The sequence below is a fragment of the Thamnophis sirtalis genome, unplaced genomic scaffold, assembly GCF_051295495.1.
Source record: "Thamnophis sirtalis isolate CommonGarterSnake01/CBP01778 unplaced genomic scaffold, rThaSir2_p1.2 scaffold_7, whole genome shotgun sequence".
NCBI classification, from domain to species: Eukaryota; Metazoa; Chordata; class Lepidosauria; order Squamata; family Natricidae; genus Thamnophis; species Thamnophis sirtalis.
The window spans coordinates 11,653,084-11,676,987 of NW_028261387.1; the positions used below are offsets into that span (position 1 = coordinate 11,653,084).

The following is a 23,904-nucleotide window of genomic DNA, read 5'->3' on the forward strand; positions in this document are numbered from 1 at the left end:
GTTAAAACCTGGCTGTTCTGGCAGGCCTGGGGCTGTTGACCTTAGTGTTAAGGTCCAGCCCCGATTAGAACGTATGTGTGTTGTGAATTTTAAACTATTTTTTAGTTTGCTTTTCTTTTTCTTCTTTCGTTGTAAGCCGCCTGGAGTCCTCCGGAAATTTCTTAACTGAATCACTGCGGTTGTTAAATGAGCCAATGCCATCTGGCTACGACCCGGGGGAGGGCCTTCTCTGTTGCAGCTCCAGCCCTTTGGAACGAACTCCCCGTGGAGATTCGGACCCTCACATCTCTCCTGGCCTTCCGAAAAGCCGTTAAAACCTGGCTGTGTCGGCAGGCCTGGGGTTGATGAGCTCCCTTCCCCTCTCGACAGGTGTGGTTGTTGGTTATTTTAAATGCCTGTTTTGTATTTGTATGTTCCCTTTCCCGTTTGAGTTGTTCGCCGCCCTGAGTCCCTTTAGGGAATAGGGCGGCATATAAGTAAAATAAAACTTCAAACTTCAAACTTCAAATGAGTAAAGGTGGTTGTTAAGTGACTCTGATTTTCCCATTGACTTTGCTTCTCAGAAGATTGCAAAAGTGGATCACTTGATCCCGGGACACTGCAACCGTCATAAATGTGAGCCAGTTGTCTAGTATCCGAATGTAAATCACTTGACCATCGGATGCTGCAACGGTCTTGTGTGAAAAGTGGTCTTAAGCCACTTTTTCAGTGCCATTGTAATTGCAAACAGTCACTAAAATGAACTGTCATAAGTCGTGATCAAGGTATCTCCCCTGCCAGGTAAGAATATGTCAGTTAGAGTTAAGGAAAATAGATATAAAGTGATATGGAGGTGGTACCTAACACCACATAAATTAAATCAAATAGATGGTAAATATACAAATATTTGTTGGAGGTGCAAGAAAGAGGTTGGAACATATACACATATGTGGTGGGATTGCGATAGTGCACATAAAATATGGGACACAGTGTTTAGAGAAATTAGAACACTCTTGAATGTAAATTTAGATATGTCACCGAGAATTGCGTTACTGTTGCTGGTGGAAAAACGGGATATAAATGAAACAAAAAAAGGAATTGATTGTAAATTTGATAATGGCAACTAGATTAGTGATAGCTGAATATTGGGGACGAAATTGGGATATTCAAAGAAATGAGCGATATAATGAAATTTGGAGGATGGCAACAAATGATAAATTAACAACAGAAATTAAATTTTTAAAAAGGGATGATTAAAGCAAATAATTATAATGAAATATAGTTTTTTTAAAATAAAATCAATGTTGGTGGAACGCAAGGGGAATAAACCTACTCAAGAATATATGTTGTTTTAGAGGGGATAAGGGCACAATTGGAATATATTGTATATCTTTTAGTTGTTATAGACAAAGGAACGTAAGGGGGAAAAGTTTTCGGGGTGTGTGCGTATTATAATATTTGTTTTTCCCCCTTTTTCTTTTTTCATATTTCTTTTTGCATTTACTATGTTTGTATTATTTGTATTTAAAAAAAATATTTAAAAAAGAGAAGAGAATACCAGTAGAGGTTATCAAGAAAGAAACTACAGGCACTGAGAACAAAAACATGCAAACACAACCCAGAATGGAGATTTTAAAGGTTGTCCTTTAAAAAAAACAGACCTCTGAGACTGACAGGGATGTCCTGATGTCATTTTATGCGGCAAATCAAAACAGGTCTTTGGCTCAATTAAAAGAATAAAATCATGTACTGTATTCAGTTTTGGCATTGGGTTGCTAGATTTTGGAAGACACATTTTTTATCCCTACCATAGCAAAATTTCTCTTTCCAACGCCTGCATTTAATACTTGATTGATTTGGTTTGATTTATAAGGCTGTTGGAATCTTTTGGATTGGAGATAAGGCTCTTTATGGCATGCCTAGAGGAGAAGAGCAGGCAGAGGAAAGAGAGGAATCAGCCTGGAGTCGTTACATTGCTACAAGGGGTGTAAATCCAATATCCTCTTGAATTCCATTAACTCTTACCTAGCACTAATATAGTGCTGACGGTTAGATGCCTGTATATAGGCATGAGCAATAAATCAAGTTTACTGAAACTTATCATGTGCTTCTGGTGCTTCACACCTGACAATGTCCTGCAAAATGAAAATATAAAATGTGAAAGGAGCATCAAGAAAGTTGGTGGATTAAGATATCTGCTGTATCTTATATCAGCGGTCCCCAACCTTTTTGGAACTAGAAACCGGTTTCGCAGAAGACAATTTTTCCATAGACTGACGGGGTGGGGCAGTGGTGAGTTGCAGGTGTACCGGTGCCTGCTAGGAGGTTACCGTTCCAGTACGGTGCTCCAGAGAGCCCGCCCACCTGCCGTCCTTACCTATATTTGAGCTCTTTGGCGCTTCCGTGCACGGAGCGTACAGCGTCTGCACAATGTCGCGGAGTCATCGCGGAGCGTCGCAGGCGGCAAGGACGCATGCGCGCGCTGCGCAGGTTCATGTGGTTGCCACCAGGCCCCATTGGACCATACTGGTTGCAACGGGATCTGGAACCCACCACTGCGGTGGGGAGAGGATTGTGCAGCCTAGATCCTTCGCATGCACAGTTTATAGTTGGGTTTGCGCTCCTATGAGAATCTCATGTCTGATGATCTGAGTTATAATTGAGGTGGTGAAACTAGCACTGGGGAACGGCTGCAAATACAGATTAAGCTTCACTCACTCATCTACCTCTCAGCTCCACCTGTGTCACCTGGTTCCTAGAGACTAAGGATCCTTGCCGTATAGGATTTTGGAAGTGCTCTGATAGCTAATAGGCAGTTTTTTGGTTCACCATCTTTCAAAACCAGTACAGATAAAATCTCATGCACAAAAAATATAAAATCATTGATTACTGCTCCTGGAAATGGAAGTCAAGTTCATCCCAGGGGCCACAAAGTGGGGGAAGCTGCCCTATTTATAACACAGATACTTTAAAATATTGTAATTTACTATAATGTATATAAGCTATTCAAAAGGATTTTTTTTAAAAAACCCAAACAATCATTATAATGCTCCAGTTGAATTTTTGAACCAATAAAGGACATTTAGGTCACTTATAATTTAGACATGCCACTATAAATATTTAATACACCTTAGTGACTTTCATACAATATTATTATTATTAAAGGGAGAGCAATTCTATAACCACCTTCCTTATCTAAGGAAGTTTCCTTACCTTCTCATTTGTGGTATTCTACTGAATCAGGAACAGAGAAGTGTAGTAGGTTTTGACCAGTGGTGGGTTTCAAATTTAGAACCTCTTCTGTAGGTGTGGCCTGCTTTGTGGGAGTGGCTTGCTGGCCATGTGACCGGGTGGGAGTGACTTGGAAGCCATGTGAGTGGGTGGGCGTGGCCAACTTGTAAAATGTGGTGAAACTCACTTAACAACGCTCTTGCTTAGCAGCCAAAATGTTGGCTCAGAAACTCTGGCATTTGAAGCACACAAGTCTTAAAGCTGTCAAGTTACAAGACCCTTGTGCCCCTAACCTTTTAGGAAAAAAAAACATAGGGGTGTTCAAACTTGACAGCTTTAAGTCTTCAACTCCCAGAATTCCTCATCTCGCTCTTCATCTTGATGATGGGCGGACGGGCGTGGGGAGGGAACTGGAACCGGTTCTAAACGGCACTGTAGATTTGTGGGACCTCTTCTATAGAAGAGGTTAGAACTGTCAGGAACCCACCCCTGGTTTTGATTTAGACCAAGGTTGTCCAACATTGGCAATTTTAAAACCACAGCTGGCTGGAGAATTCTGAGAGTTGAAGTCTGCAAGTCTTAAAATTGCCAAGATTGGACAGCCCTGACTTAATACCCTGAAGCTAGAGAAAAGTTTTTGACAAGAAGACAATCTGTTGCTCTCTCTGATGGTTTATAAAGTAAGATTTTTTTTTTTAATGTTTTTGTGGAATGGTAACGGAAAATCATGTCTGCTTAAGCAATGTTCTAAAATTGGTTTTGAACATTTTTGCAGGTCATTACAAGGCTGGAGAACTTCCAGAGAATCCCCATTAATCCTTTTCTAAGATCAGCGCTGGTACAAAGCGCGATTGAAAGGAGATAATTGCGGAACTTGGGGTGTGGCAAAAATGACTTCATACTGTATCCTTCCAGCATTTGCTTTGATGATTGGATGTTTAGCATTTCCAGGTAAGAGAAATTAATTTTATTTGGGCTTTAGTGTACCTTATGTAATGAGTACTTAGTTTGAAAAATGGCTTTTTAAAGAATCCCTGTGAAATATTTTGTTAATCGTCTATTGCATTGGCTAAAGGCGTACACATTCAAATAAGACGTATAATTTGAAATAACTGAATAATAGAGTTGGAAGGGACCTTGGAGGTCTTCTAATCTGACCCCCTGTCCAGTCAGGTAACCCTACACCCTACATCATTTCAGGCAAACAGTTGTTAAAAACCTCCAGTGTTGGAGGCAAGTCAACTCACTGATTAATTATTCTAACTATCAGGAAATTTCTCCTTACTGGATAACAGGAAATAATAGTAAGAAATGTACATTAATATACAACAAAGTGCATAGTCTGATGCCCTAGAGAACCTTGATTATGACCTCCAAGATCCTAAATTTTCATTTTAATGTAACAAAAGGGAAACGTTATTAAATATACATTAAGGCTGATTTATTTGTGCTCCTGTCCTAACTTTCAAGAGTGTGCCACTGCATGCCATTCAAAGAGTAAAAATCAAAGGTGGTATTCAGCCAGTTCTGACAGGTTCTGGAGAACCGGTAGCGGAAATTTTGAGTAGTTCAGAGAACTGGCAAACAGGCTGGCCCCGCCCCCACTACCTCCCATCTTCCCAGCTGATCTTTTTTTTTTGCCATGAACAGGAGAACGGAGCTGGAAAGCAGGTTAGTGGGGTGGGGAGGGAATGGGGATTTTGTAGAAACCTTCCCCTGCCACGCCCATAAAGCCACGCCCACAAAGCCATGCCCACAGAACCTGTAGTAAAAACAAATTGAATTCTGCCACTGGTAAGAATGGCTTGATCTGGGGAAAAATTGCTGGAATTCTCTGTACTGAAAAAGTTGAACTTTGTCTACCTATTGATTGAATTTTTTTGGTGTGAGCTTTTTTATATTGAAATCTCTTCAGGAAATGTTTGTTGAGTTTTCGTTATGTAAGTCATGGCAGAGAATGCTCTGTGTAGACAGTTTTGGTTTTGGAGGTCCCTATCTTAGCAGTCCTTAGCAGAATTATGAAAATCATTTGCATCTCTTGGACTAGGCCCTCTTTTTATTTTTTTTATTTTATTTTTTTATTTTAATTGAACAAAATTGAACAAAAACACAAAAAAAGAACCAATACATTTCATTACATCTTGTAGAAAGCGTGTCGATTGGTTACAGATAACTTTCGTGCATTTCTTCCACAGTCATTACTTATAGTTCATATTAGATTATACACTTTAAATCAAAAATCTTTGCATATCTTACTATCGGAGTACCACAATTCTCATTTGACTACAATTATTTGAACATGCTTTTACCTCAAATCATTCATACTTAAAGACACAACCACATAATGGCATTCATTAGCTATTTCAAAAAATCCTCCAATAACATTACACCTTTATAGCATCTTTTAAGTAAAAGTCAATTAATAAAGTTTCTAAGCCTTCCCCCCCCCTTTTTATTTCCAACTCACTGACTAAAATTTATATCCAAGTTACTTTATCCAATACCATAGCATGTATATATTGTTAAACAATGTTCATTAACATTTCCTTGTTGTTATTATAATTGGCTAAAAATCATTTACTATTTAGGTCCCATCTCCTCTCATGAGGGCCCCCACCACCCCAAAAAAACCTTACACCTTTATAACAAGATCTAAATGGAAATTTGTTAATAAAATTTATAGGTCTTTTTCCCAAGTCACAATTTACAATTTATATCCAAATTTCTTTTACTAAATTGTCAATACATGTATATATCATTACGCTGTATCCATTATCATTTCATTATTATTATTTATGGTTAATTAATTGTTAGCGAGTAAACATTTAATAACAATCTAAAACAATCTAGGAGTTACAAAATTCCTACTTATTAATCACCAATAATTAAAAAACAAAATTTTTATTACCAACTTTCATTGTCAACCTTTATCTTTCCGGTAACAAAACAGTCTTATCTCTCTTGCCAATTGTCAGTCTTATTTTTATCTCCTTTATAAGGTTTTTATAAGCTTCTCTCTGCACTTTGTTGCTTGAAGGGTCTCTCAGATAATCTCCTTGCCCACCAGTTGCTACTAAAGTTAACTTGTCTTTGTTTGTCAATCTTGCTTCTGAAAAAAATTATCTTTTTATGTCTATAATCATTAGTATTTTTTTCTCTTCTGTGTCCTGGAATCTGTGGTATAGCTCCAATTCATCAAATTTCCTTTTCCACATTCCCTTTCCATTTTCACCCACATTTGCTCCATTAATAAATTCATCTATTGTCTTATTTTTATCTTCTATATCTTCATTCTCCCCTTTAATTTTTGGGACTCCAACCCCATCATCTTTTGCTTGTAAGGACGACTAGTCTTTCCAGCTTCTTCTCAATTCTCCCATATCCTTCCAATAGATTTTGAATTCCAGCCAAGATATTTTGGAATTTTAAAGTTTCCTCATCTAAGTATTGACCCATGTTTTCAAAACAGAAGAGAGAAAGAAAAAAGAAAAGAAAAACTAATAATGACTGCGAGTCTAGTCTTCTAGGCCTCTCTTACTTTTATTTTAAATTGACTTAAACACAAGTTCTTTTATGCTCTTCTTTCTTTCTTTCTTTCTTTCTTTCTTTCTTTCTTTCTTTCTTTCTTTCTTTCTTTCTTTCTTTCTTTCTTTCTCTGCCAAAATCTCAGAGGCACCTGTAAAAACAGTTCGTGCCCTTGGTTTTTTATCAGTTTCTGTAAACAAGTTGCAAACCCTTCAGCTGCAAAGTTAGTGAAGTCAAATAAAGAAAGATACGTTGTTTCAAAAAACTCCGACTGGCAGTTAATTTTCACCTTCTGTAGGAAACAAAGTTCTTTAGATTGCTTTTAGTGTGATTTAATAATAAGTAGTAGGAAGAATTGTTAAAATAAAAAGGAAGGTTTTAATCCAGAAGTCAAAAAATAAAGCAACAAGAAGCAGAAGAGAAAAAAAATCAATCCCTTCACTTTAAGAGGAGAGATGAAGAACGTTACGAGCATTTCAATCCACAAAAAATAGTTACAATGACAAAGGAAAAAAAAACTTTCCACAGCAATCCCATTAGGATTATTTTCACCACTCAGTTCTTTTGTTTAAGGATCTAATTTGGCTTTAAAGAAACATTTCTTTGGGCAGTCTTTAGCAAAATAGAAAAAATACCTCACCAGATGGACTCACTTTCTCTTTTCACTTCCTTCCTTCCGGAGTGTCCCGATTTCATCAGACTAGGGGCTGCCTGTTTACCGCGGGCTTGAAGCACTTCCCTTGGGTCTATCAGGGATTTTGCGATATCCCGGAGACCAGCAAGGCTTTGTCTTCCTGATCCCCATCTCTACGGGACGGTTTAGGTCTCAATGGACCCCCCAGTGGCAAAAGTGTCAACGGCGGTTTCAGAGTATCAAGACCACACATTGTAACATCACGACGTGGCTCCTTCCAAAATATCACCTCTGTCGTCATGGAAAATAAGAGTACGGCTCTGGTGCCGATGAGGAAAATTAAGCAAAATCTTTTAGCTTGTTTACAAACCTGTCTCTTTTTAAAAAAAAAAAATGTGCGTCTGTTCAAAAATAAATGGAAGGGCAAAGCCAAACACAGATATTCTTGGCTGTTCTCTGTCACAAATCACAAATTAAGCAGTTTCTGTCCTGAATTGCTAAGCAGGGCAAATCTCCTGAAAGGGTGCTTTGCAGTGTGTTGGCCCAAGGGTACAATCCGTTCTCAAAATTTTTGAGGCAGTTGCGTCAAAGGCTTTCTCAGTTGGTCGCATAACCCCTCCGCTCTGCCAGCGGTCGCAGTGGAAGTGTTTGTGCAGACTGAGGTATAGGTACACAGTGGCCACCTGTGAAAGCAGCTGCATCAGGCCATCCAGAAAACAGGCTCACCACAGCATTTCAGAGAAATTCTTCACAAAGAATTCATTTAACTGCTCGGAGAAACTTTACGCAAAGGCCTGGTTAGATATTCTATCTATTTCATTCTATATAGCTTCATGATCAAATGAAACGGGGTATTAGAGGATACTACAGCTATGTCTCTATTCAACACTATTCTACCTTGGTTCCACCACAAAACCGCGGTAGACAAAAGCGCGCTCGACGAAAGCGCGTACGTGATGTCATCACAGCGCGACGAAAACATCGCGCTGTGATCGATAAATGTAAAAATAAAGCGAAAACCTTACGCTAACCCCCCCAAATCTAACCCTAAACCTAACCCTAAACCTAACCCTTAACCTAACCCTAAATCTAACCCTAAACCTAACCGTTAACCTAACGCTAAACCTAACCCTAACCCTAAACCTAACCCTTACCTTTATGTGAATCGGCTTGCTTTAATTTTATTTTTATTTCAATTTTTAATTTTTTTCGTCACGCTGTGATGACGTCAAATGTGCGCTTTTGTCGTTGACGGGTCACGTTCTACCTTTAGGGCAATCTTAAGTAAGGTAGAACGAGTTTTAATGCGGGCCTCTCTATTGTCAGAACCATTCACCAATCCTAGCAAAGTTTTGTTTTGGAGTGATTTCCCATCAGATGGCAACTCTGTATGGCATGTAGTAGTACAGATAGTCCTCGACTTACAACAGTTTCTCTTAGTGACCGTTCAGAGTTACAATGGCACTGAAAAAAGTGACTTATGACCGTTTTTCACACTTATGACCATTGCAACATTCTCATGGTTATGTGATCAAAATTCAGATGCTTGGCAGCTGACTCATATTTTTGAGGGTTGCAGTGCCCCAGGGTTATGTGATCACCTTTTGTGACCTTCTGATAAGCAAAGTCAACAGGGAAGCAAGATTCACTTAAAAACCATGTTACTAACTTAACTGCAGTGATTCACTTAACAACTGTGGCAAGAAAAGTTATAAAATGGGGAAAGTTCTCACTTAGAAACTGAAACTGGGCTTGTGGTCGTAAGTCGAGGACTACCTGTATATCCAAAGTCTTTAGAATGTCTACAGAAGGGTTTGTGTTAGTGACTGTTCTAAACTTCAAAACAGAAGAAGCTTTGTAAGATAAAAGCTACAGATGATTACTCTAAAGGTAATGCTGATAAAAATAGAATTAAGTCATGGAAGCTGTATCTTTTTTAATGATTGTTATATTTATGCCTTGTCCAGCTCTGAGCCCAATGAAATTATTAGCTTTATTCGTGCTATAAAGGTAAAGGTTCCCCTTGCACATATGTGCTAGTCGTTCCCGACTCTAGGGGGCGGTGCTTATCTCTGTTTCAAAGCCGAAGAGCCAGCCCTGACCGAAGATGTCTCCGTGGTCATGTGACCGGCATGACTAAACGCCAAAGGCGCATGGAATGATGTTACCTTCCCAACAAAGATGGTCCCTGTTTTTCTATTTGCATTTTTACATGCTTTCAAACTGCTAGGTTGGCAGAAACTGAGACAAGTAACGGGAGTTCACTCCATTACGCGGCGCTAGGGATTCAAACGCCAAACTGCCGACCTTTCTGATCGCCAAGCTCAGCGTCTAAGCCACTGAGCCACTGTGTCCTTTTTATTCGTGATATAGAGTCACTCAAATTAATTTCATATTTTGCAGGGAATGGTGGATGGGAAGAGTATTGCGTTGCAAAGTTTGAGAAGTCCTGTGGTAGTAAAATATGTTAAAATAATGTATATGAGAGATTTGATTTATGATGAGTCTATCTGTCTGTCTGTCTGTCTGTCTGTCTATCTAATCTCTCTCTCTCTCTCTCTCTCTCTGTCTATCTAATCTATCTATCTATCTACCTATCTATCTATCTATCTATCTATCTATCTATCTATCTATCATCTATCTATTTCTCTCTCTCTCTCTCTCTCTCTCTGTCTGTCTATCTAATCTATCTATCTATCTATCTATCTATCTATCATCTATCTATCTATTTCTCTCTCTCTGTCTGTCTATCTAATCTATCTATCTATCTATCTATCTATCTGTCTGTCTGTCTGTCTGTCTGTCTGTCTGTCTGTCTGTCTGTCTTATCTATCTATCTATCTATCTATCTATCTATCTATCTATCTATCTATCTATCTATCTATCTATCTATCTATCTATCTATCTATCTATCTATCTACCTACCTACCTACCTACCTACCTACCTACCTACCTACCTACCTACCTATCTATCATCTATCTATCTATTTCTCTCTCTCTCTGTCTGTCTATCTAATCTATCTATCTATCTCTATCTCTCTCTCTCTCTCTCTCTCTCTGTCTGTCTGTCTGTCTAATCTATCTATCTATCTATCTATCTATCTATCTATCTATCTATCTATCTATCTATCTATCTATCTATCTATCATCTAACTAACTAACTAACTATCATGAACTTGCTTGACTCTATGTAGCTCTTAGTGACTCATAGTTTTAAAAGCAGGAAACAATAAAATAGGAAAACAGACCATACGCATCTAGAAGAAAATCATACCTAGCAGACAACAAAAAAAAATCCCGCAGGGGTTCAGCAACCATTCAACTCCAAGACTTGGGCAAATAGCGAGGTATTCAATGATTTTTCTGAACATCATCAGGGTGGAAGCCAAATGGATATATAGGCGGGGGGTGGAGGGGTTAGTATTGCAATGGGCAGCTGCTTCAACAGAAAATGTATGCTTCCAAGATCCTAATAGATGATATTAAGGAAACATGGCACGCATCACTCTGTCTGAATCTATAACGATGGGCAGGAACTATTCCAGATAGGCAATCCCTATGCCAAGTATCGTAGTCCCTGAACTAAACTGGACTTCTACAAAGAGCTTTACAGATGGTAGCCAGCACCTTGAATTGTGTCTGGAAACTGACTGGTAACCAATGCTGTTCATGGAGCAGTGATGTCATACGATCATACCATGACATTTCCATTATAGCCCATACTGCTGAATTCCGGACTAGCCGCAGCTTCCAAGTGGCCTTCAAGGGCAGCCCTATGTAGAGTCAAGTCATAAGAACACGAGGGATCTCCTGAGCCTCAGTGCTGAGAGAAAACGAAACAGGCACATAATTAAGAAACAAAGACATTTGCTTTTAGTGTTGTCCAAAGCTTCAGCAATACATGTTTGGATCAGATCCCTACCACCCGCAGCAAACTTCATGCAGACGTCTTAATTGATGGCATTCTAAAAAATATACTGATGTCAACCAGTATTAAAGATGCTTCCATTGTTCTGTTCTGGCTCAAACATATCGAAGGCAGCAGTGGTCATCAGAGAAATGGCCCAGTGGAGATGATGTAGTGGGGGAGACTGGATAGTAGATGGATGACTTGTTCTAAATCTGGGATGTCCTCATTATGGAAATAATGACCATCTGGTTTGGGAGGAATAGAGAACATTACAATCTGACCTCTTTCTACATCAGATACATGGAAAATAATACTCTTTGAAGAATGAGTTTTAAACCTTCTGGGACTTTCTCCAGCGATGAACTTTACTAAAGGCATATGGCCAGTACAGACTCTGTTTGGTTACCCTGCATGATGCCTTGATGTTGTAATGATTTTATTTTGCAACAAACCCTTATATAAATAAGATACATATGCTGACAGTAGGCGTGATATACAATGCGATTGTAAAGCAGTGTGTTGCCTATGAACAGTCACGTTTAATGCTCCAAGAAGGGTTCAGATTGCTTCATACGCATTCTCTCACTTTACTTTCAAATAACCCTGAACTGGAAAACAGAAGAATTATTCTAGAATACTTAACTATAGGTTAGAACCCAGATTGGGGGATGAGAACTTCCATAATCCTTTATTGCAATACTATCAAATAGTTTCTTAATTTTACCCAGTGGTGGGTTGATAATCCCGTTCCAACCGGTTCGGTTGGAACGGGGCCGGCGGCGTCCTCATGCACGTGCGCAGTTCACGCATGCGTCTTAGCGCCTGCGCGATGCTCCAGCTGCTCGCGGAGAATCACGCAGGTGCTGTATGTGCCATGCGCCTGCGTGGAAGCGCAGAAGCCTTCAAAGACCGGTAAGGAGCACGGGCGGGTGGGTGGGCCCTTCGCCGTTCCCGGAAATTACTTACTTCCGGGTTCGCCAACCAACCGGTTCGCGGGGACCGCCGCGAATTGGTTGAAACCCACCCCTGATTTTATCCAAACAGAATGCACTTTGGTGGGAGTAGCAAACAAACATAGCTATTTGTCACAAATCAAAACAGTGGTATGTCAAACAAATAGTGGGGCTTGAAACCTGTTGTTGCTGAGGCTTGCAGCACAATTGCACTGGATGCTTGTCAAAAAAAAAAAAGAATTGGATATGTGGCCAATCAGGGGGGACATAATAACGCTAATTACAGAAACCAGCCATGCATATGTCCATGACTAATTTGTACTGAAATCAAAGAAGATCATGAAGTCTCTGGAAAGTTTTCTTAGTTAATTTCAGCTGCTTTGCTAATATAATAACAAACACCAGGAAATTGAAATAGAATGACTGGCAAAAGCAAGCAAAGATAATACCAATAGTAATAGGCACCTGTGTGTAATCCCAAAACAACTGGAGTACCACTAGAACGCCATCAGTTAATTACAGAAGGCAGCTTGATTAGAACTGCTTGCATCCTGCCCTGATAGCTTTAACCAGGGGTGGGTTTCTCGCCCCGTTCCAACCGGTTCGGTTGGAACAGGGCCGGCGGCGTCCTCGTGCACGCGCGCGGTGCACGCATGCGTACTAGCGTCTGCGCGATGCTCCAGCTGCTCCTGGACGATCGCGCAGGCGCTGTATGCGTCCTGCACATGTGTGGAAGCGCAGAACTCGTCAAAACCGGGTAAGGACCGCGGGCGGGTGGGCGCGCCCTTCGCCGTTCCCGGAAGTTACTTACTTCCGGGTTCAGCAACCAACCGGTTCGCAGGGACCGCCGCGAACCGGTTGAAACCCACCCCTGCCTTTAACACTATCAAGCATCTATATCTGACTATCCCAGCTGCTTGAGAAGGGATCAGAAAGTGGACAAAAATGTCAAATTCAATCTGATGTGCTGGGAACTGTAATAATAAACTATGATACAAGCTTTGAGCTAAAATAGCTATGTTGATGATCAGTAAAATGAAATAACGTTTTGAAATCTCTGAGTGGCCTTTTGTATTGACAACTGAAGTAAATTTTCATACAAGCCCTTTGTTATTTGAATATTTTATTTGGTATGTATAATCACATCTGTAATCGAAGAATTCTCATAGGAGTGATAGTAATGATTTTCATCTTTTTTTTAAAAAAAAATCATGTTTGCTTCTTCTCGATTCTGAGTCAGATTATACCCCAGTGAAGTTTGGAAATAGAATAATACAAATCATATTTACAACTGGAGTTTCCCCTGTTTTTATTGAAGACAATGTTCAGTGGCCTGCAGCGGTATTTCCAAATAAATTACAAAATCAGACCCCAGCCATAGAGTGAGTTGCATTTTAGGTCTGAATAGAAATAAAGAAATGCATGCTGGTTTGGGTTTTTCTTTTTCTTATTGAGTAATCTCAATTCTTCATTGTATTTCATTTTTCATCCATTATATTTAATACAGATGGTGTTGGAAATGTAGAGACAGATGAGAATACTTCCTTTCCCGAAAACCAAAGTTTTGCCATGCAGTTGTAACTGACTTAAATAAAAAAAGTGGAATTTAAGTTGAGAAACAGGATCATTTTTGACCTATCTGATCAGAATGTTTAATTCACATTGTTCTAATCAGTGGTGGGTTTCAAACTTTTTTCGAACCTACTCTGTGGGTGTGGCCTCCTTTGTGGGAGTGGCTTGCCGGCCATGTGACCTGGTGGGAGTGGCTTGCCGGCCATGTGTTTTCTTTCTCTCTCTCTCTCTTTCTCTCTCTCTCTCTCTCTCTCTCTCTCTAACTCTCTCTCTCTCTCTCTTTCCTTCCTTTTGTCTCTCTGTCCCTTTTTCCTTTTTTCCTTTCATCTCTCTCTCACTTTTTCTTTCTTTTTTCTTTATTTCTTTCTTCCTTTCTCTTTCTCTCTCTGTGTGAGTGAGTGAGTGTGTGTGTGTGTGTCAGTGGTGGGTTTCAAAATTTTTTGGAACTCTTCTGTAGGTGTGGCCTGCTTTCCGGGTCCACTGGTGGAACCTCTTCTAACCGGTTCGGTAGATTTGACGAACCGGTTCTACCGAACTGGTGCGAACTGGTAGGAACCCACCCTGGTTCTAGTTTGTAATAAATATACAGATTCCACTCAATGACCTTTGAGTGCTTAAAAACAGGTTAAAAAAATAAGTATAGGATGGAAGGAAATATGTAGACAATTGGATCTTGTCCCTTAGTCAGAACAGAGCTAGAAATTGAGAAAGACATGCAGAATCAATACAGTGGATTAATTTTACAGTAGTGAATGTGATGCTTACAATGCTTTAACTCAGTGTTTCTCAACCCTGGCGACTTTAATTCCTGTGGACTTCAACTCCCAGAATCCCTCAGCCAGCTGCTAGCTGGGGGATTCTGGGAGTTGAAGTTCACTGGAATTAAAGTCGCCAAGCTTGAAAAACACTGCTTTAACTGATAAATCAATAAGAATTTATAAGAGAAGTTTCTACACAATACAAAATGTTTTATTGGAACAAACAATACAATTATTGAAATGCTTCACAAGTTCTTAATCTTTCTAATTCTTCAGTGTTACTATAGCATCCAACAAGGAGACCTCAGTTTAAATGTCTATTAGGCATTTATAATTCACTGGGAGGTCTTAGATCATCCCCATTTGAGTCTACCTAATCTCACACTTGTGAAATTAAAATGGAAGATAGTTATGTACTCTTTTATATTTATTTATTTTTATTTATGCATATGTTACAATTGAATGCTTCCCAATAATGCTGATTGGCTTTTTGATGGAGCTGATATAGGAGATGACCAGGCTGAACATGAGAGTGGGGTCAAATGCATTATCAGTCATGAGTCCCTGCATGCCCACAAGAAATTTTCATACAGCCCACCTTGAATTCCTTTCTATTCTTAACTCCCTCTAATTTCCTTTGTCTGTTAGTAGTTCAGATTCTTGTAGAGAGCTTAAGCTTTCAATAAATGTTTATACAGTTGTGAACTGCCTGGGTCTCCTGATTTCCCTGGTGCTTGACATTTTTTAATATTAATAATTAAATAAGCATTGTTGGAAGCCAGGGGGAAATTTTGAGGATCAAAAAAGACAATTCTTGTTAGAAAATTATACGTGGATTATGTCACTAATATTTGGCATCCATCTCCAGAGATATTTTTTTTAAATCCTTGACATATTGAGAAAGATTACCAAATGAAAAAGTTTGTTCTTTGAGATATCCCAGTGTTCATATTTGTTCATATTTTTATACAGCATCTATAATTTTATATTTCAACAATAATAAATAATTATAATCAAAATAATTACATCATTATAATTTCAGTGATTTCAGTAATTTTCAATTAATTGAAAATATAATTTGAATTGAAAATATAACATGGCTAAGTTTTGGTTTAGTGCCAGTGTGGCCTTAAATAAAAATTGGAGAGAAATGAATAGCTGCTAGAGATAGTTCAAACAGGTAACACACACTGTAAATAAAAACTGTACCAGTTAAGAGGCAGACTTTCTGTTTCAGCATTAGATTAATTTCCAGTCTTGTTTGTTTTTATCCCTGCTATCTACTGAAGAACTCAAAGTAGCTAGCTTAAGAATGAAAAGTATGAAATAAGTCATGAATATTTTTTCTTTATAATAATAATAATGTTTAAGCCAAATGCCGAATAAAGAGAAACTGAAATAAACTACAATATGTGTTGCATACAAAAACACTGTGCCTTGTCTGTATAAGTAATCCATGTTATCAAGAACTAAGTCTTCAATTGTCAGATGGAGAGCAGGTTATTCTTCCCCACAAATTTAATGTCCCCATTTCTTTTAAAGACTACATAAGTTCTCATTTTGTATAAAAAAAATAATGCTCTAGTGCAGTGATGGTGAACCTTTTTGTAAAGGCGTGCCAAAATTGTCTGTGCGTACATCCACAATGTAATGTGTGCCACACACATGCGCATGCGCACAGGGCTACCCCAGGCAGAGGGGTAATTTTCGCCCTCCCCAGGCTCCAGAGGCTTTCCTGAAGCCTGGGGAGGGCGAAAACAGCCTCTCCCAGCCTCCCGGAAGGCTGAAAATCAGCTGGCTGGTGCATACATGCACACTGGAGCTGACAACTCACGTGCCGGCAAATACGGCTCTGCGTGCCACTTGTGGCACATGTGCCAGAGGTTCACCATCACGGCTCTAGTGGCTCAAATCTTTTTGATGATCTGAGTTATTTGGCATTTTCTGCTGTAGACCTGGGATGAGGAATTTTGTGTCTAAAGAAGGGCTAGATTTTGCTGCATTTGTTCTTCAAAGAAGAATGTCATTATACATAACAAATAAAAAGTCCAGAATTATCCCACCAGAACCAGATAGATAGATAGATAGATAGATAGATAGATAGATAGATAGATAGATGATAGATAGATAGATAGATAGATAGAGATAGAGATAGATAGATAGAGATAGATTAGATATAGATTTAGATATAGATAGATATAGATTAGATATAGATATAGATATAGATATAGATATAGATATAGATATAGATATAGATATAGATATAGATATAGATATAGATAGTGTCACAACCCCTGGTAAGCCCCAATTATGGGAGGAAGCTAACAGCTTCCATTATCTGTCAATCGGCTTGTCACAAGAGTCCATCACGACAGAAACCCAATATTTTTACTGTTGCCTTTTACTGTTGCCTTTGTTACACATTTTGTGTTATATTTGTGCTGATAAATAAATAAAAGGGAGACTAGTATAGATCTATTTCAAGCTATTTAGCTCTCATCCCAGTAAGGGTATGGCTTGAAATAGATCTATACTAGTCTCCCTTTATTTATTTATCAGCACAAATATAACACTATACACACACACACACACACACACACACACACAAACACAAATAAATAAATAAATAAATAAATAAATAAATAAATAAATAAAATGATTGGGAGCCTCATTTGCTAAAATGGGTTTTTAGAGGCTTTTAAAAATGCAAAAGATGTGTTGCAGATGAGGTCAAATTACTAATGAGTGTGGGGTTTGCTCCTTGTTTAGATACAGTAGCTTGCCCTGCCAGTGTTGATGAGAGTGTGGTGGTCTCCTTGATAGTTCCTTGATAAGGGTATTGTTTTCTACTTGATTGTTTGTCTGGTGTTAATCCCTGCTTATCTCTGCATTTGATTACATTTGGCTGTTTCCTTCTTGGGGTTTTTTCCTCTCTCTCTTGAATGGTTTGTAAATGTGGTTTTAGTGATCAAACCCATCTCAGAAACATCTAATCAAAAACCTCTCAGAAACAACTAACAGACTATTACAGACATTATGGCATCATTGTAGAACCAACTAAATCGAAGTAAACAGCAACAACAAAAATTTAGCTGCCCAAGAAGAAAAAATAAAAGTCATCAACCACATAACGTGAGGACTAAAACAGCCACTATGTAAGACAGACAGAAGACTATCTGATTGCATTCATCAACACAAACTAGCAGTCAGAAGGTATTATGAAAAGATCTTAATCACACAACATATAGACAAACTCAACTGGGAAATAGCATCCTACATCAAACTTGAACTACTGGGAACTACTGATCAAACTTAATCCTAAAAGACTAGGGAAATCCTGAAAGCCTGATATTCAGAAAAATCAACCATCAGTAGCAATAAGCAATTGGATTTATATACTGCTTCACAGAGCTTTACAGCCCTCTCTAAGCGGTTTACAGAGTCAGCATATTTCCCTCAACAATCTGGGTCCTCAGCTTACCGACCTCGGAAAGATGGAAGACTGAGACAACTTTGAGCCAGTGAGAATCGAACTGCCAAATTGGTGGCAGCTGGCAGTCAGCAGAATTAGCCTGCAGTACCACATTCTAACCACTGTGCCACAATGGCGCTAGACTTATTGGACTCACGGTCTTCTATCCTAATGCCTTTACTGATTCTCAGTAGGAATTATTATTAAACAAGATTTGAAGATCCAAGATTTGAAGAGTCAAGGTATTCTGTGGTAGAAAAAAATGCCTTCGAATATATCAAACTAACAGTAGCCACATAGTACCGTATTTTCACGACCATAAGGCGCACTGAAAATCCTAAAATTTGATCAAAAACCGGCAGTGCGCCTTATAATCCGGTGCACCTTATATATGAAAAAAAGTATGAAAATTTACCGTTAACTGATACTGCGCCTTATAATTTGGTGCACCTTATGGTCGTGAAAATACGGTATATGTTTTACTACTGAAAAAAATGTCGTAAGTACATGCATCGAAAGTTTTAAAAATTAATAGCTGTAAAAGAAAACTCACCCCAAAAGCTTATTTTAAAAGAAAAAGCATCTGGCATCTCTGCACTTCATGCCTTTTATCTATATAATCAAAACCTTGAGTAGCATTAACCAACAGTGTTGGCACATGCAAATATATTCCAGTGGAAAAGTTTATTGTTTGCAAGAACTGTGGGAGTTCAATAGCATTTTTTAATGAGCACATCAGGACAGCAATTGTTTTTCCGACAGCAGATGCTTCATTCCGAAGCAAAACACTGGGGTTTTTATTTTTTTACACCATTTCATGTGTAACTTAAACAGCTGGATTGTCTGCAGAAGGAATGGATAGCTATGCATATTCCCCACGCAGGAGCCAGTATTTAACAAGCTGTCATTTATTTAGGTATATACAATCATCACGCCAGTCTTTTAAGCATTCATGCCCCATGCTGTTTGTTGATCACTTTCTAAGTGGAATATTCCATTTGTGTTACAATATTCTGTCAGCAGTTCATGGCTGTGAAAACGTATTTGTACCAACAGTAGGAAAAAGCTATTATCTCTGATTCTGACTACATTCTAGAAATGTCAGCTGTGGGGATTGCATAAATTACATCCAGGCTACCAAATCCTATGATAAACAGTGTACCGTTGTTCATTCATTTTCACTCCCCGGGACAGTCCTCAATGTGCAACATTTATTTAGAATAGGTAGTCCTCGACTTAGGACCACAGTTGAGCCGAAAATCTAGGTCGCTAGGCGAGAAATTTGTCAAGCAAGTTTTGCCCCGTTTTACGACTTTTCTTGGCACATTTGTTAAGTGAATCACTGCAGTTGGTAAGTTGGTCGCCTGGGTGTTAAGCGAATCTGGCTTCCCCATTGGCTTTGCTTGTCAGGGGGTCGCAAAAGGGGATCACATGACACTGCAACCGTCATAAATATGAACAAGTTGCCAAGCATCCGAATGTAAATCACACGACCACGGGAATGCTGCAACGGTCTTAAGTGTGAAAAATAATCATAAGTCACTTTTTTTAGTGCCATTCAGAGGTAGGTTCCTACCAATTCGCACCTATTCGGTAGAACCGGTTCCTCAAATCTACCAAACCGGTTAGAAGAGGTTCCACTAGTGGACCCGGAAAGCAGGCCACACCTACAGAAGAGGTTCCAAAATTTTTTGAAACCCACCACTGGTCCTTGGATATGATTATTCTACACTATCATGCTCATATTTATAAAACTCAGTGCCTCTGTGAAAGGTAAGGATGACTACTGCGTTTGTGGTGCAATCAGAACATTGCGTGTGTTGAAGTTGTTTTAACGCAAACCAAAGATGCCTTTTAAAAAACAAGTTTACATCATATTCTTATGCATGCCAGTGCTGTGTGTGAGGTAATTTAAGGTGGTTCTGACAAGTGTCGTCGGCATCTTCATATCCGGTCACATGGGTGGCAAGCCACTCCCATCCGGTCACATGGGTGGCAAGCCACTCCCACAAAGGAGGGCACACCCACAGAGTAGGTTCGAACAATTTTTGAAACCCACCACTGGTGCCATTGTAACTTTGAACGGTCGCTAAACAAACTGTTGTAAGTCAAGGACTACCTGCACTGTTCAAAGTTGCAGTGGCACTGAAAAAAGTGTCTTAAGACTTGTCCTCACACTTACAACTGTTATAGCATCCCCATAGTCACATGGTCAAAATTCAGGCACTTGTCAACATTTCAATGATAGCGGTATCCCAGAATAATATGATCGTCGTTAGTTACTTTCCCTGCCAGCTTCCAATAAGTAAAGTTAAAGGGGAAGCCACATTTCTTTTAAGAACCAGATGATTCACTTAACAACCATGGCAGATAAAGGTTAAAAATTTGGGCACAACTCACTTAAACACCGCCTTTCTTAACAATGGAAAGTCCCAATTGTGGTTGTATGTCAAGGACTACCTGTACATGAAAAGTAGAAGTGGATATATTATTTGTGGCAGAAGATTCTGCAGTGAAGCTGTCCAGATTTCTCTCAGGTTAATGGCAACTCTCATTGGCAATAGGATCGGGATTATTATTCCTTCAAGGGACGCGGTGGCTTAGTGGCTAAGACGCCGAGCTTGTTGATCAGAAAGGTCAGCAGTGCAGCCATTCGAATCCCTAGCGCCGTGTAACTGAGTGAGCTCCCATTACTTGTCCCAGCTTCTGCCAACCTAGCATTTCGAAAGCATGTAAAAATGCAAGTAGAAAAATAGGGACCACCTTTGGTGGGAAGGTAACAGCGTTCTGTGCGCCTTCGGTGTTTAGTTATGCCGGCCACATGACGACGGAGATGTCTTCAGACAGCGCTGGCTCTTCGGCTTTGAAATGGAGGTGAACACCACCTCCTAGAGTCAGGAACGCCTAACACATATGTGCGAAAGGAGCCTTTAACTTTACCTATTATTCCTTAAATCCAGTTTTCCTTAATTTTGCCCTTTGTAGATGGGAATTCTTCATTAAGTGTTGTGAAAGCTTTGCTTTAGACCAAACTCCTAGAGAAAAGTTTTCTATTCTACCTTCCCTTTTTTCCTTTAATTGCCTTCACAAAGACAATTGACTCATTAAGTAGAAAAACATGTTTCTATTTTAACATTAGAAAGGGAAGCTCAGAGAGATGCTGGACCGTTTTCAGGGACTGAGGTATCTGTCTTTTTTTTAATTACATACAGTTTTGTGCCAAGCTACACTGGGACTTTAGAGCTGGGAAAAAAAAACATTGAAATATGGCATACTGTGGAGCCAAGTAAATGCAAACTCAGTAACTCTCAGTTGAAGCAGAAGGTGAATCCAGTTAAGATCTTGGGGTTTGTAGCAAAGCACTTCTCACATCATACTGTACTACAGATGCAGAGGTGGTATTTAGCAGGTTCTGACCAATTCCGGAGAACCGGTAGCAGAAATTTTGAGTAGTTTGGAGAACTGGCAAATACCACCACTGGCTGGCCCTGCCCCCATCTATTCTCTGCCTCCTGAGTCCCAGCTGATCGGGAGGAAATGGGGATTTTGCAGTAACCTTCCCCTGGAGTGGGGAGGGAATAGAGATTTTTCAGTATCCTTCCCCTGTCACACCCACCATGCCATGCCACGGCCATCAAGCCACGTCCACAGAACCGATAGTAAAAACTTTTTGGAATCCCACCACTGTACAGATGATGCCATTTTAATGAGACTTTTATGTGTGATCTGTTTATCTTAATGAGAGAATGCTATGAACCCTGTAATTGCAAATGCCGTGTGATTTCGTGTATGTGCCTCAACAATTGCTCGACAGATAGGAATGCTAAAAATTGCTCTTTGCTGAAGTATGAAAGCGATCTCCCTTCTCGCTAATCTTATGCTTCGCAATAAAGACGCTGAATGGAATTTACTGGCTGTTTGGCAATAAAGGTCTCTGCTAAGAGTGATCTGAGCAATTATTTAGTGGATTTTCTAGGATGTTTTACCCTTCAATTTAAACTCTAAAGCATTTCTTTGGAAACCATCTCGTTGGGTACTAATTTAAAGTAGCAAAGAATTGTGAACTGTGTATGTTTGTTCCTGTTCATTCTTGAAATGTTATATTGGTAACAAAGTGCATGCATTTATTCTTGATTGAATTGAATTCACAAAAACAAAATGCACAACAAAAATGAAATGCACAGGTACAGTATAGGTGGTACTTTGCTCAACAGTAGTAACTGTGAAAGGGATCTTGGAGTCCTAGTGGACAACCATTTAAATATGAGCCAGCAGTGTGCAGCAGCTGCCAAAAAAGCCAACACAGTTCTAGGCTGCATAAACAGAGGGATAGAATCAAGATCACGTGAAGTGTTAATACCACTTTATAATGCCTTGGTAAGGCCACACTTGGAATACTGCATTCAGTTTTGGTCACCACGATGTAGAAAAGATGTGGAGACTTTAGAAAGAGTGCAGAGAAGAGCAACAAAGCTGATTAGGGGACTGGAGACTAAAACATATGAAGAACGGTTGCAGGAACTGGGTATGTCTAGTTTAATAGAAAGAAGGACTAGGAGAGACATGATAGCAGTGTTCCAATATCTCAGGGGTTTCCACAAAGAAGAGGGAGTCAAACTATTCTCCAAGGCATCTGAGGGTAGAACAAGAAGCAATGGGTGGAAACTAATCAAGGAGAGAAACAACTTAGAACTGAGGAGAAATTTCCTGACAGTTAGAACAATTCATCAATGGAAGAGCTTGCCTCCAGAAGTTGTGAATACCCCAACACTGGAAGTCTTTAAGAAGATGTTGGATAGCCATTTGTCTGAAAAGGTATAGGGTTTCCTGCCTAGGCAGGGGGTTGGACTAGAAGACCTCCAAGGTCCCTTCCAACTCTGCTATTGTATTATTGTATTATTGTATTGAACTCCGCAACATCAGTAGTCTTTTGGGTTAATGCCAGAAATATTTCTTTTCCCTTGATTTAATTTTCCTTTGCAGCTCTCTCTTTTGAGATGTCTCATTTATAAACATTCATTCTCAAGGACTTGACTTGAGAAAAAACACTGACCAATACAATAAAATAATTTTGGCAGAAACGTCCAGAACCATCAGTTTTGCTACGGTTAGTAAAATTCAAAATATTTTTATTATATGGTGTGTCAATTACAGTAATTGCATTTCTGCTTCCACCCTTTGCAATATTGCTGCCATATAATTGGGAAAATGACCAGCACGTTGCCTGTCAATATTATCTTTAAACTAAAAATTAGCTCATAAATTATAACAATGTATTCAAAATCATTTACAGGTGAACAATATTTTGATTATTGATAATACTGGCCTATTTTACTCTCCCGTCTTAATTCTTTAGTTCTGTCAGCATCTATCCTTGTACCATTTTATTCACCCTGACTTATAGGGTAGGCAAATACTGCATACAATGGCTTTGCACTGGCTTCACAGCTTAATTGGAATCCACAAGTATATCTTCAAATCCTAAATCTAAACACACCCAGTGAATCCCTATCAGTTTGAATAATGCAGCCTTATCACATTAATCCCTCTCTCAGGTTAACCAGAACTTAAGATGAGGCCTGCATGAAAACCCTGCAAGTAAATTGAAACAAGAATCTCAGGCAAATTTTGGTTTTATGGATATGATTCAAAAGAGAAGAATCCTAATGAAATGATTCAGAGCCCTGCGCCTTTTAATGAAGTTGTTCAGTCTTCTGCATAAAAGAAGATTCTTTGGTTTCTCCATTTGGTTGAAATGTTGCAAATAAACGTTACACAAATATTTCGTGTGCCAGGAATACATTTTGCTCAGCTTATATACGCAATACATGTGTATTTAGAGCAATGAACTGTCTAGAAAGCAGGATTTC

The 23,904-nt window shown here is 39.2% G+C and overlaps 1 protein-coding gene across 3 annotated transcripts in view; it reads left to right on the forward strand.

Annotated features, from left to right (window-relative positions):
• The window catches only part of TGFBR3 (transforming growth factor beta receptor 3), a 191,566-nt gene that overhangs the window by 30,867 nt on the left and 136,795 nt on the right, over positions 1–23,904 (forward strand). For all 3 annotated transcript variants that reach the window (XM_087719314.1, XM_087719316.1, XM_087719315.1), the window contains exon 2: positions 3,986–4,161. In XM_087719314.1, coding sequence (XP_087575440.1) covers positions 4,101–4,161 — 61 coding nt within the window. In that variant the 5' untranslated portion in view covers positions 3,986–4,100. The remainder of the gene's footprint in view (positions 1–3,985; positions 4,162–23,904) is intronic.